Source organism: Acanthochromis polyacanthus, chromosome 22, assembly GCF_021347895.1.
Source record: "Acanthochromis polyacanthus isolate Apoly-LR-REF ecotype Palm Island chromosome 22, KAUST_Apoly_ChrSc, whole genome shotgun sequence".
NCBI classification, from domain to species: domain Eukaryota; kingdom Metazoa; phylum Chordata; class Actinopteri; family Pomacentridae; genus Acanthochromis; species Acanthochromis polyacanthus.
The window spans coordinates 19,630,167-19,642,839 of record NC_067134.1 but is presented as its reverse complement, the minus strand read 5'-3'; the positions used below and the strand labels follow the sequence as shown (position 1 = coordinate 19,642,839).

General features: G+C 38.4%; 1 protein-coding gene across 3 annotated transcripts; it reads right to left on the bottom strand.

Moving 5' to 3' along the window:
- Positions 1 to 309: 309 nt before the first annotated feature.
- On the bottom strand, positions 310 to 11,591 carry c22h7orf57 (chromosome 22 C7orf57 homolog). 3 transcript variants are annotated; one of them, XM_022211672.2, is made up of 8 exons: positions 11,442 to 11,591; positions 10,038 to 10,103; positions 9,603 to 9,776; positions 8,336 to 8,423; positions 7,802 to 7,931; positions 5,513 to 5,580; positions 5,328 to 5,428; positions 310 to 3,645 (listed from the first exon to the last, which is right to left on the bottom strand). In XM_022211672.2, exons 2-8 carry the CDS (start codon positions 10,078 to 10,080, stop codon positions 3,587 to 3,589), a joined length of 663 nt encoding a protein of 220 aa, XP_022067364.1. In that variant the 5' UTR covers positions 10,081 to 10,103; positions 11,442 to 11,591; the 3' UTR covers positions 310 to 3,586. The 3 variants fall into 3 exon arrangements, with proteins under 3 accessions (XP_022067364.1, XP_022067363.1, XP_022067365.1); XM_022211671.2 differs by having other exon boundaries at positions 11,447 to 11,590; XM_022211673.2 differs by having other exon boundaries at positions 5,513 to 5,577; positions 11,447 to 11,590.
- Positions 11,592 to 12,673: the final 1,082 nt, after the last annotated feature.

The window sequence follows — 12,673 nt, the reverse complement described above, 5'->3', positions numbered from 1 at the left end:
GAATCAATGCTGTAACAGCAGCCAAAGCTGCATCTATGAAACACTGACATGAAAAGGGTATGTTCTGACGCAATCACTTAACCTACCCTCTGTATTTTTAATTGACTTAATCGAAATCCATTTCACTTTGACATGAACAGATTTCAAGACATCTGAGAAGTGTTTTTACCGAGCTGAAAGTGGCTTTGACAACCAATATTAGTACTGTTGGTGTATATGTAGCATGTTTGACTAACATAAGCTCATCCAAAGTGATAAAAAAATGCAATTTTCTTCTTTGTTTCGTCAGAAAAAAAAACAGAACACAGGTACATGCACATGCCCATTTATTTAAATGACAACTAAAAGTCTGTGTGCAGTCTTGAAGAGAAGCAGGGTCTCACATTGAGTTGTGTCAGGTGGATTTCTCGTCTCTACAAACACTTGAGGGATCTTCTGCCTTCTTCAGTCTCCTCTGGTACATTTGCAATGTAAATAAACAAAAAAAGCAAACAAAGCGAGACAAGTGACAAGATCTCAGGGAGAACTTTGCAAAGTTAAGCCACTAAAGGTTCCCACTACTGGTTTGTAAACCGTTAACTCCACAGAGCGGAGGAACAACACTATCATAAACTGAACACTGTACCTGAATATTTAACAGTTCATAAAAATAAACCCGCTCTTCAAAGCAAACAATATCTAAAGATGATACATTCGCCATTCCTTGTACTGCAAAATAATAAAAACTCCAAGTGTCACGAAAGCGTAGGGAACAACACTCGACACCTTTTTATACCTCATACAGATAAATTATGCATCACTGTTTAAATATATCGTGTAGAAGAAAGAAAAAAAGCCTCGAACCAGACAGACAGACAGCCGTGTTGAACATGACACATCTCTTGTAAGTTTTCAAATGAGAGTCTGTCACCGCTGCAGCGTTTTATTGGATTTATTAGGACAAACACATCACCACCATGCTTTTTCATTTCAGGAGCAATTCCTCCTCGACAAATGTCCCTGTAGGATTAGGATTTCGCTGTCACAGTGGCAGCTCTAAAAAATTAAAACTATTAAACGACTCGAGGCCGAACCATCTGTCAAACGTCACAGGAAACTTTTACCTGACAGAAGTGATGTTGCAGCCATATTTCAATGTCTGCTGTTGTTTGGGTGCAACTTTCAAACTCATTTCCTTCGCCTTTTCATCTACAGTGAAGCCTAAATGTAATCAGAGTCGTGGTACACCTTGCGTTAAAGTGAATTTGTATTTGACAAACAGGTTTCTTCTGGCTGGAAATGATACAAATAAGTAAGAACAGATGGTACATACTGAGATGTTTCAACTTTTCTGCACTTTTTCCTCAAAAAAACAGGCAAAAAAAGTAGACATACTTCTTGAAACTGGTGCAAATGCTTAAGAAAATGCAGCTCCACTACCAGGACAAGTGGCTCTGGTGATTTTCTAACATGTTCTAATAAACTAAGTACAGGTAAGGAGTGGAAGAAGATGCTTTTTCTCACAGATTTGCACCAGTTTCAAGGGGTACGAATAATTTTGGAAACTCTCAGTAAATGACAAAACAAGCGAAACAGTGCAGTTGGAAACACCAAATTTGAGCTATTTATGTGTTTGACATTTCTACCATCAAAATATTTTTACTAAATTAGCCATACTCCTTGAAATTGTTGCAAATGATTAAGAAAACGCAGCTCCAGCAGCAGGACAAGAGGTTCCGGTGATTTCTAACATGTTCCAGTAACCTATGAACAGTCGAGAAGTTGAAGACGATGCATTTTCTCACAAATCTGCACCATTTTCAAGCAGTAGGAATAATTTTGGAAACAATAACTTCTCACTCTGTTCAAGAATGTATTGTAAATTCTTATTTGACCAACAGGTTTCATTTGGAAACACTGAATTTGAACTATTTCTGTGTTTGACATTTTTACCCCCACAAAAATGTAAAAAAAATTAGTCATACTCCTTGGAAACGGTGCAAATTTTAAAGAAAATGCAGCTTTAATAGGATTCTGGTGAGTTCCAGCATTTGCTACAGCGTTCGATGCAGTAGTTCTCTAGTTATTTACTTGTAGATGATGCCTTTTCTCAAAATTCTGCACCAATTTCAAGCAGTTTGAATCATTTTCCACATGGCATTTCCAGCAAAAATTGACTTAAAAATACTTACAAATCTGTCACAACCATCGCTGACAGTGTTTTATTGTCTGTTGTCTCTTGTCTATGTCATTTCCAGCCAGAAAAAAAACATCTTGATGAATAAAAAATTTAGTTCCGGCATGAATAATTTAGGGCTTGACTGTAATTTATTCAAGTTTTTTTTTTTTTACTGACAGTCTAATGCATTTAACTTAAGAATTAATGTCAAAAAGCATCATATTTAACTTGTCAACTTGTTTTATTTACTACTAGAGAATGTTTTTTTCACTTTCTATGTCTATTTTAACTACTTTAATGAACATGAATTGTGCCAAAACGCTGCAGCGGCAACTGTTCCTCTTATTTAACTGTAACAAACTCCCATTCTATCGATGAATGCGCGTCATAAGATGGAGGCTTCGGCGTGACCAGGCTGTGCACTAACACTAACTTCTCCTACTGACGTCTACAAAGTCAAAAAACACTGCGTTAGCAGGGACAAACTGCTTGGTTGGCATGTTCAGAACTCACGTTTTTAAAAACTCGTCTGCCTTCATCTTCACAGGGAATTACAGCGGAATTGGATTTCAGCTCGTCGGCCTGCAGAAGGAAACCGTTCCAGGTGTGAGATTTGTGTTATTTGGTGGAAGGAGGACGGATTAACTTAACACTGAAGGTTTTTAAACAAATTTAGATGCACAATCAGGATGTTTATTGGCACTGTCGCACTTGATTGCACTAGTTTTTTGCTTGTTTTTCCTTTTACGTTTCAATTAGAATCCATTTTGAACATGTCTGTAGGTTAAAACTGACACCTCATCTGCAAGTTTCTCAGATCATTGAAAGAAGCAACCTTTTGCAGAGCAGCAAGCTAAATCGTTTTTTTTGGCCCTTTTTAACCGAACTAATTCACCGTATGGTTTGGTCGCATCCGCCCCCCCGCAGCTGAAAATGCTCAAACCTCCAACATCCCTTCAGACAGCAGGAGCCCTTGGTCGAAACAGAGTAATATTTCACGTCACTGGAACCACAATTTATAATTAGCACGAACACTTTAAAACTTCACAAACTCGATCTTCATACAACCAGGGAGGGAAACTAACAGCAGCCACCAGCCGAACGCAGACTTTTAGGCTGCAAATCAAATCAGCTTCTGTGGTTTAATGCTAGTTTCCAGCCCTGCACACGAGTCGTCTTTCAAATCGAGAAACACAGAAATGAAAAATACCGCGACATGTCTACCAGAGAACTAAATCCATGTTTTTACAAATTAAAGCGAAAATAAATAGAGAGGACGGTACCATTGCATAAACATGAGTACAAAACCTAACAGTCAGTGGATGTACAATAAATGCGAGTGAATCCGAGGGGCGTGTTCGTGGATTTGTGACACCATGAACCACAGTTAGAGGGCGCCTCGTTCCCTCCAGACCAGAACTTTAAGCTCTACTCCAGGTCGTCCACGTCCTCCGTTGCGACGGTGCTGGTCTGTTCTGAGGTCACACCTGGAGAAATAAAACAAAAATCAAACATTTGAAGCAGAAAAAGGCCCCAAAATGTCAAAATGGCAGTAATTTGAAGACGTCACACAAATTATAATCACTATTAATTTGTATTATCACATTTTAGAGACTGTAATTACCTGAAAAAAAATTAATGAAAGTGTCTTCTCAGCACTGGTCTCACTTTCACTGCTTTAAGCTTCTATATCGGTCACATGTTGTGATATTTAAGAGGTAAACATGGCACTTAAAGAATGATTAAACTGTGCCACATCATGTTTCCAATGTATATCTTCTAATAAACATTCCAATTTTAAGTTTAGATTTGGCCATTTTATCTTATTTTTGGGTTGCAAGGAAGTTTTATGACCAAATAAATTTATATACACTCTACAATACGTCATGAGAGTGAAAAGTGATACCTAAAAATGCTGATTTGCACTCGTATCAAGGTGGAAAAGTCTCTGAAACGGATTCTAAGTGTTAATTTGAGCAAAAATCTGGACATAAACACAGAATAATCCGGATTTAAACACTGGTCTTCTTTCTTACGTCGGTCAGTGTCAAGATTTGCAGCTTTTCTCTGCTTTACGCCACTGTAACCCCAATATCTTTGGGTTTCAAGGAACTTGTGATCAACATTTTTCCGACTAAATAATTAATGTTTCTAATAATTTTTCCAACAATTTCATACAAACCATCATCGACTCTCTAAAATATGTTATCAAAAAGCACATTTTTAAATTTTATCAATTTGGAGAAGCCTAGTTATAGCCTAGCCGCGCTAGACAACCCACGGCAGCGAATTTAATTCTCTGCCAGGGTGGGTATAGTTACCCTCCATAAGCCTCGAGGTTGGATGCTCCTAAAACTGGCCGATGAATCACCATGAAGTGTAGAGTAAGAAGGCGGGCGTAACTAAGTGACAACAGAGGCGCGACGATTCTGACAGAAACAACCGGAAACAACCACAGAAACAACCGGAAACAACCATAGAAACAAGGATAGACAAGAAGATGGCTGCGCACAATAAACAGTTATCTCTCGACAAAAACGACAAGTCGTTGAGCTCCATTAGCACCGACTCTGAATAATCTTTCTGTTAACATGTCTGTAATATACTCGAGCTTCACCCATTGACTGTATAAATAAGGCTTCACCGAACTCCCGCATCCTCTGATTTCCGGCGCTCTAGGAACTACGTCAGCCTATTCGTTGCACTGATTGGTTGTATACCTACCCAACTGCTGCAGAGTGATTTGAAAGACAACCTTTTAGCCCGCCTCCCTCCCTGTCAAGAGTTCCTAGACCCTTGTGTCTTCAGACCTGGGTCTAGAGCGGCTAGGCTAGCCTAGTTATGGATATAAACACATTTAATAATTTAATAATCACCTTTTTTAATGGCTACAGTGACAAATTTCTTGTTTTTGTTGAGCCTTGTCAACTGAAACAGCATTTAAATTGTCTCAGGAAAATAAATGTTTACAGACTTCAAAGGAAAATAAAACAGCTTGCTGCTCTTTTGGCTCCTCAGAGAGATGAAGTTGAAGACAAGCAGAAATTATTTGTCTACAAATTGCACCACAGATCCTCATACAAGGATTGCTCCTGCTTTATTGAAGAAACAGATAGTAAATCTTTAAATATGTGCAGCACAGACAAGCCTAACATCAAACCCGTCTTACTTGAGGCATCATCGTCATTGGGAGACTTCTTCTTTTCCTCCACATATCCATGACTCAGCAGCTTGGACATGCTGACCGGTGGAGCTTTCTTATCGTAAGACCTGAGGAGGCAACGGGAGTCAAACGTGTCACAAACCCCTTTTAAGAAATAAATTCTGCTTTAATTTAATGATCAAAACTCTTACGTTCTCTTGTATTTGTTGGTTACAGACAGACCTTCCATCTGACCAGCGGCTTCATCAGGAGACATCTGCTGGACGTAAAAGTTTTCCAGAATTGTTTTTGTCATTAAATCAAATTAAAAAAAAACACACAAACGTGAACCGTTCTGACTTTGATACTGCAAAATTACAACACGTGTTCACGTTACACACAAACACACAGACTAATAAACCAGTACGAACTTGATCTGGGAAGCAAACGGATGAAATGAGGGCGGGAAACTTCAAGTGAAATTAGTCATGCGATGGAAAATGATTCAGGAAACTTGCGTAAACAAAACCGAACTCAAAAAGCAACAACTGATGGAGCTTCGACTTCCTCGGCACATTCTTTACACTATTAGGGAACACTTTTAGATACAAATTTCACAATAAATGAAAAGAAGATCAGGAGATATCTGCTGGTGTCTTTTTCTTACAGCCAAGAGGAACCCTCTGAACCCTAACATCCACCAGAATGTTTGAAAAGGAATGACGTCTTTGAAAAAACTCCCAAACTGGTACCATCTATCAGAGCCAGAAATTGTAAAAACAGAATTAACTGCCAGATTTTCAATTTTCAAATGTCTGTTTTTACATAATCATCTGTAATGTGCTGTTCAGCTGGAAAATCTCAGCTCTAAACCATATTTAATCAAATTCACTTTATTCCACATCTTTATTTAAAAAAATCATCTAAAATAAAACATTTGCTCTAACCTGATTCTGTAAAAGTTCTGTGCTCCTCATTAAACAGTGAAACTATTACTGCTTCAGTTGCGACTGACAGTCACTTAAAAATTCTGAGACTAATTAAAAGTGTATAATTTGTAAAATATTTATAGTACGTATTGTCACCGTTTTGTCATTCTAGCCTTGTTATAATGCAAGCCATTACTGAGTTCTCTCTACTTCTTTGTGGTTGTCCTGTTTCCATTGAGGTGCAGGATTTTTATATTGCAGTGACAAATGAGTGTGGAGTGAGGAAAAATGTGACAGGATCATTAAACGATAAGAAAAAGCTTTGGGCTCAGAGGGTTAAAGCTGCTGTCCGGAGTTTCCGTTTGTTTTCAATCTATGTATCATTTTTTAACAAAGCTTAAATGTGTTAGTCTAGTTCGATACTATAATATAAAGTTAGAATAACGCGATATGAAAATTTATTCATGAGCTCCGCCTTCCTCTCATAGACCCCCATGTTATTCCAAAAAGCGCCGGTCGCTGCCGACCAATCAAGTTCGAGCTTCAGCTTTGTCATGCTGTCAATCAACGGTTACGCGCACAGCAAGCAAGCCCATGCAGAGGTGGGCGAGCTACGCACTACGCAACCGCGCGCACATTTGTTTTGCTTGTGGAGGAGAGAGCATCAGGGCTCAGCAACTTCCAGAAAAGTTACCAATCCCACGGCTTGTCAGGCCAAGAGACTGCAGGACGTTTTTTGGCTCGGGGTGCTCGCGTCGCTCCCCGACCACGGCCTCCATAGCCCGCCTGACGACTTCGTTTAGATGCCCGACCTCTGGAGGAAGATGTTGGGGCGTCTGGGACATACTCTTCGTCAGAGGAGTCATGCAATTCTGAACTCTAGATAGAAATAAATAAATAATGTAACACATATACACGCGTAAATGCACTAAGTTTGATAAACAACGTCATTGAGAGGGATACACGAGTGTAATCACATATTGAAACTTTACTCGTTAGTCCTAGCAGATTCATGTTATTTTGGTATTAGGACAAGTTAGACTCAATACAGCATTCTAACGTAATTCCTTTATTATTTACTAAATGTACTAAATGCAGAAGAGGGGAAAACAGCAAAACAGGCCATATGCTGCAGCACTCTGGGCACTTCTCTCATGTACTGCGCGCGTGCACAAATAAAGGGGCAAAATCAGAGGGAGGGAGGGTGGGACCACCAGTGTTCTGGGAGACGCTGCGATTCAAACTCCGGACAGCAGCTTTAAAATAAACAGAACATTCATAAATTTTAATCTTTTTCCTTATAAAATTTTGCATGTTGCAATCATATCCTGTCAAAGCACCGCTCTGTACTTACCTGAACTTTTTATCTTTCAATATTTGCAGGAAATTTATCACAGCACCAGAAGCAGAAATTCAAACCCAAATGAATTCTAACTAAACAGCGAAGACAACGATGGAGCAAAATCAGGCGAAAAAATGGGGAAAATGATGGTATCAATGGAATAAATAAATTAAAGATGCAGGACGTTGGCATGGCGTTAATGTTGGGAGTGACCAGTTCAGCCCATTCACCTTATTTTTATCATGGGAAAATATATCAGTCTCTCTTTCCCAAGACGAACCGTTATCGGTGCCAAACGGAGCAGCCAGAGGCTGCAGGCCCGTCTTCATCTGGCTGTCAGGAGACGTTGCTTTGCTGCCGCTGTAAGCACAAAACCACGGTGACAAGCCATGTGAATTACTGCTCAGCCGTACGGTTCACTAAAGCTGCAGCTCAGGAGGCCCAACAAACACTTAGAAAGGTTTGGTCTTTAAAATGCAGCTGGATGACTGAAAGTGGTCGACCATTGACCGTCCTCAGAGTCCAACACATTCCAGCGTCGTGTTTGTTTGGATATCACGGTTTTCAGCTACTTAACCTTCACTGCACTCACACTATTATAAGGTTTCTACTCTGAAACAGTAAACATCATTAAAAATAGGCCCCCGGGGGAAAATGTGCTACTCAGAGTTTTGATTTGAACACAAACTCATCATCTCAACATGCGGTGATGAATCTTTATTGTGTTCAGGCGTCTTATCCGAGTGTCTAAACAGAGTTCTCACCTCTTTGACTCATCACCTCCAAACCAGTTGGGTGGATTGTAGGTTTTCTTCGGCTGATCGTCGGCATCAACATCATGACTCAACAGCCCTGCAGGAGGGGACAAAATATTCAGACTGAAACAAAAGCGCTGGCAGCAATTATGAAGCATTCTGTCTCACCTTTAATAGCACAATGTGGCATTTAACTTGCAGCCCATTCAGCCCAGCACCTAAACAATTACTCAGCTCCAAGCTGAGTCTGGAAATCTGCTTTTTAGGCAGCCTAATCCCAACTCCCCACTATTCTCCTTCATTGCTACCACAGCAGTGATTAGAAAAACAAATCCTTATCCATCTGGAACACAATGTAGAAGTCGACCCTGAATTTTTCAGCACAGGAAACAAAAATCACTCTGCAGCCGTTTTTTTATGTTTAACAAAGAGGAACAGTGAAGAAAAATATATTTGTTTAATACTCAGTAAATTTCATTTGTGTCAAACTTACCAAGAGGCTAAAGCATAAATAAATTGCAGCAAATCATGTTAAACAAGAAGTCTGCTGCCAATTTAATGCAACACAGACGTAAATTAAACATTTTTCAGATAGAGTCTGGTGTTGCATTGTCGCAACAGCAGTGATTTTGCTATTAGGGCTAAATAATTAACCAGAACATTATCGGAATCGCAATTTGCCCAAGTGCAACATCCAAATCGAAGGAGCTCTGAGGTAAAATGTTTCACAATAGACCTTTTGCAAAAGAAGCAATGGAGCGCTTTAGGGATGACATGGAAATGAAATATTTTAAAGACATACGAGGACATGATTGTTTGGTACAGAACAAATATAAAAAATTCTGATGTTTATAATTTTTTCAGTGGAAAAGAAAAGAAAAAACTATCGTGGGATTTATCGCAATATTTAATATGTATAGTCTACAATGTTGATCAGCCTAAAACGCACATATAGAACTCAAAGTGATATTTTTACTACAGAAAACCTTCTTGTCCCAGATAAGTAAAATTTGCAAATGTTGCAGTCTCAGTAAACAAAGGAGGCTGTTATGTTTGTCTCAAAATGTATAAAAAATAATGTGGATTCTTTCTTTCAAGCTGTGGACCTGTTGGCCACTTGTTCTAGATTTGCATTTCAAAGAGTTTGAGCCACGTGTGTCTGCATCAAACAAATCAACTGGGAAGCATTTTTATTTTAAAAAATCCTCACTTGCACTGCTGTGTTTCAAAGTCTCTGCACTGAGAGCATCAGCAAGTTGGTGGCTGGTTACTTTACCTTTATGTCCTCCTCCCTTAGCGAGCTTGACGTAGTCTGAGTCCGTCTCGAAGATCCCAACTCGTCGTCCGCTGATCCTCTCCACTGGAGAGGTTTTGTCAGCAGTCTGGGACAAACCGGGGATCTGGGAGGTCGGTCCAGTGACGCCACTGTTGGCAGCCCCAGGCTTTATTCCTGCAATGAACTGAGAATTACATCCGCTTTGCTTCGCTATGAGGCTCCACTTATAAACTAGCCGTCCAGGGTTTCCTCGCAGCATGAAAGGCTAAAAAACATACTGCCTTTCTGCTAAAAATGTGTCATTACAGGCAAAACTTTTCAGTCTTGAGTATAAAACAATGCTTACAGGTGATGGAGCCAGAAAATGTTTAGGATGTATTACAGACATGCATGCAAATTTTTTATGTCCCAAAGTTTAATTTCAATAAGTCTTACCGCCGGGCTTGGTCCTTCGATGGTTGGGTACAGCAGCACTCATTTCAGCTCAAGACACGAAACAATCTAAAGTGAGAAGGGAATACTTTACTATATAAACATTATTAATCACTACTTATGCAGCACTTTTAGAATCTAGGTCACAAAGTGCTTTACAGGGCAGCAAAATAAACCAAAGTCATAAAATAATTTGAGTTTAAAAGACAGTGAAAAGCACAACAGGGTGCATAAAACTAACACAAAGTTAAAGAGGCAGAAAAACTATTAAAAATATACATATGTAATGTTTTCAGTGTCACAAGTTAGCAAAAATTTAAAAAGACCTATAGTGGCAGCAATCAGAACACATAAAATTATTAGCACCAGGGCAATTTTTCTGACAGATACTACAATCTGTATTATCATTTTAGTTAAATACTTATTTTTGAAGCGATTTAGATCACATGATGGATTATGAACACATGAGACTCAAAGTAAATATTACCTGATCTATACTATATAATGCAAGAATACAGGAACAAGATTAGAACAGAAATCTTCATTCTATCATGTACTATGACATAGGAAATAGAAAAAGTATTACATAACCTGTGCTGGTGCACACCAAAGTAACATTAACAAAAACAGAAGAATTCTTGGCTCAGAAGCAGTATCTGAGTCCTGCACATTCTGCAGTTAAAGCAAGATGTATTGCACAGTAAATCTGAAATGGCAGCTTTTGCAAATTACTTTTTGAATTTTGTTCAGTAAACTAACCAAAAACCTGACATTTTCTGCAATAATTTATAGCCAGGTAGATAGCATGTGTCCCCAATGTACCACAAACCATTAGTTAAGATTGTAAATCACGTTACACAAATAACGCATCATCATCTGGCATCTATACCGTTCTAAATTGGCCATTTTCCCAGTGTTATTTGGGTTGTATGACCTCATGCGAAACATAGAGCTCCATTAACTGCACAGAAGCAATTATGATACTACCAACATGATTAAAATTGACTTAAAACGAATACTGTGCATTTATTTGTGACAGAAAACAAGTATATTAGCTAACGCCTGTGAAAAACATCAATAAAATAAGGTAGAGTAGCAACATATTACATGAAAAAGTGAGCCTACAGACGTAAAATTATAAGTGCGCGTTACACACAACGCCGCTGCTATACACGGAGGTAAACACTACCCAGAAACCCACTGTAAGGATGTTTTTTCTAGAGTTTTCGATGATTTAGTATTAACTTAGCAATGTGGCTAACAAAGCTTTGCTAATTAAGGCAGCTAAGCTAGCTAGCTGCCGCAAGTAGCATCACTGGCGTTACATTGAATTTGCGCAACAGCAGCGTTAGTTTTTGGGTGCGCAGCTCACAAAACTGCAGAGAGAAAATAAGAATAACATCTTACATTACCTGTGGCCTTCACTTTCTTGGTTTTGTGTAGCAGATTGTGGCAATTAAACGCCGTTAGCTTGTTCTATTCAAGGCTGGGCTGGTGGACGCTACTTCCTGCTGCACCTGCTGCCCTTTTCCGCTGCCAAAGATCGTATGTTTACTACAGACTTCTCACGCTGAGAAATATATTCTGCTGAGAAATATCTCAGCGGTCAATTCGCAGAGTGGATCTCGAAATGGAACAGAGTGAGAGCTCGTCCTTACGTTCATTCCGTGAAGATATAGAGGGACGATCTTTGATTTTTCAAAACTGCTTTAGCAGTTTTTCTTCGCAGAAAATTCAAGAATTTTATTTAACAAGTCAACAAAATACTACATTTGTATGTATGTATGTATGTATGTATGTGTATATATATATATATATATATATATATATATATAATAACTTTAGTTCTAAGTTAATCAGATTAATTTATAGGACTTGAAGGTCTTAGCTAAAACAGTCAAATTAGTCACATTAATCCTCATAATTTATGATACTTTAGGGCCTTAGCCTTAACATTTAAAGTAGCTCACCTGATTAATAATACTGTAGAATCATAGTTATATTATTTTAAATGGTCAATTTAATCTCAATATATAATATTACTGTCCAGTGGTTGCCTTAATATTTAGAGTAAAAATCTATCACAGAAACATTTATTTTGATGCCTCAAACACTTTCATTCCAAAATGAGGTGCACAGTTTATTTGCTTATAAGTATTCTTCACATAAAGACTGGAGAGCTGTAAATGACTCTTCATCTAAACAGGAAAAAATATTAAAAACATTGTGGAATAAAGGCTTATTTATTTGAAACACAGAATCATCAGCATATGCTCTCATAAATAATTCCTCCACCGCTGCCATGGACAATAAGACACAACTGAAATGTAATTTAAAGAAGTAAAATCAAAATTGAATTCACCAGAATTAGAAAACGGATGTAGGAACCCAAAGGGCTCTGACTCCAGCGAGTTATAAATTGAACAGCAGAGTTAGCTAAATCCAATTTTGCCAGGATTCTGTTTTGTGGAAGTTAAAAATAAGTTTTATTTCGTAGATGCCCAACTTTTTCATGCCCTGGATAAGAAAATGGCAAAATTATTGTTAAGTATTTATAATACAGTAAAAGTTCAAATAAGAAGCAAATTAGCCTAAAGCTAACTCAATAAACGATTAAGTATAACTGGCGAAATTACTGT

Excerpts from the sequence above, each read along its gene's own strand:
- c22h7orf57 (XM_022211672.2), bottom strand. The coding sequence starts at position 10,080 with ATGAGTGCTGCTGTACCCAACCATCGAAGGACCAAGCCCGGCG. Across the intron at positions 8,424-9,602 it reads TAAGGGAGGAGGACATAAAG|GGCTGTTGAGTCATGATGTT; the intron begins GTAAAGTAACCA and ends CCCCTCCTGCAG. Across the intron at positions 5,581-7,801 it reads TTTCCCATGATAAAAATAAG|CAGATGTCTCCTGATGAAGC; the intron begins GTGAATGGGCTG and ends TTTTACGTCCAG.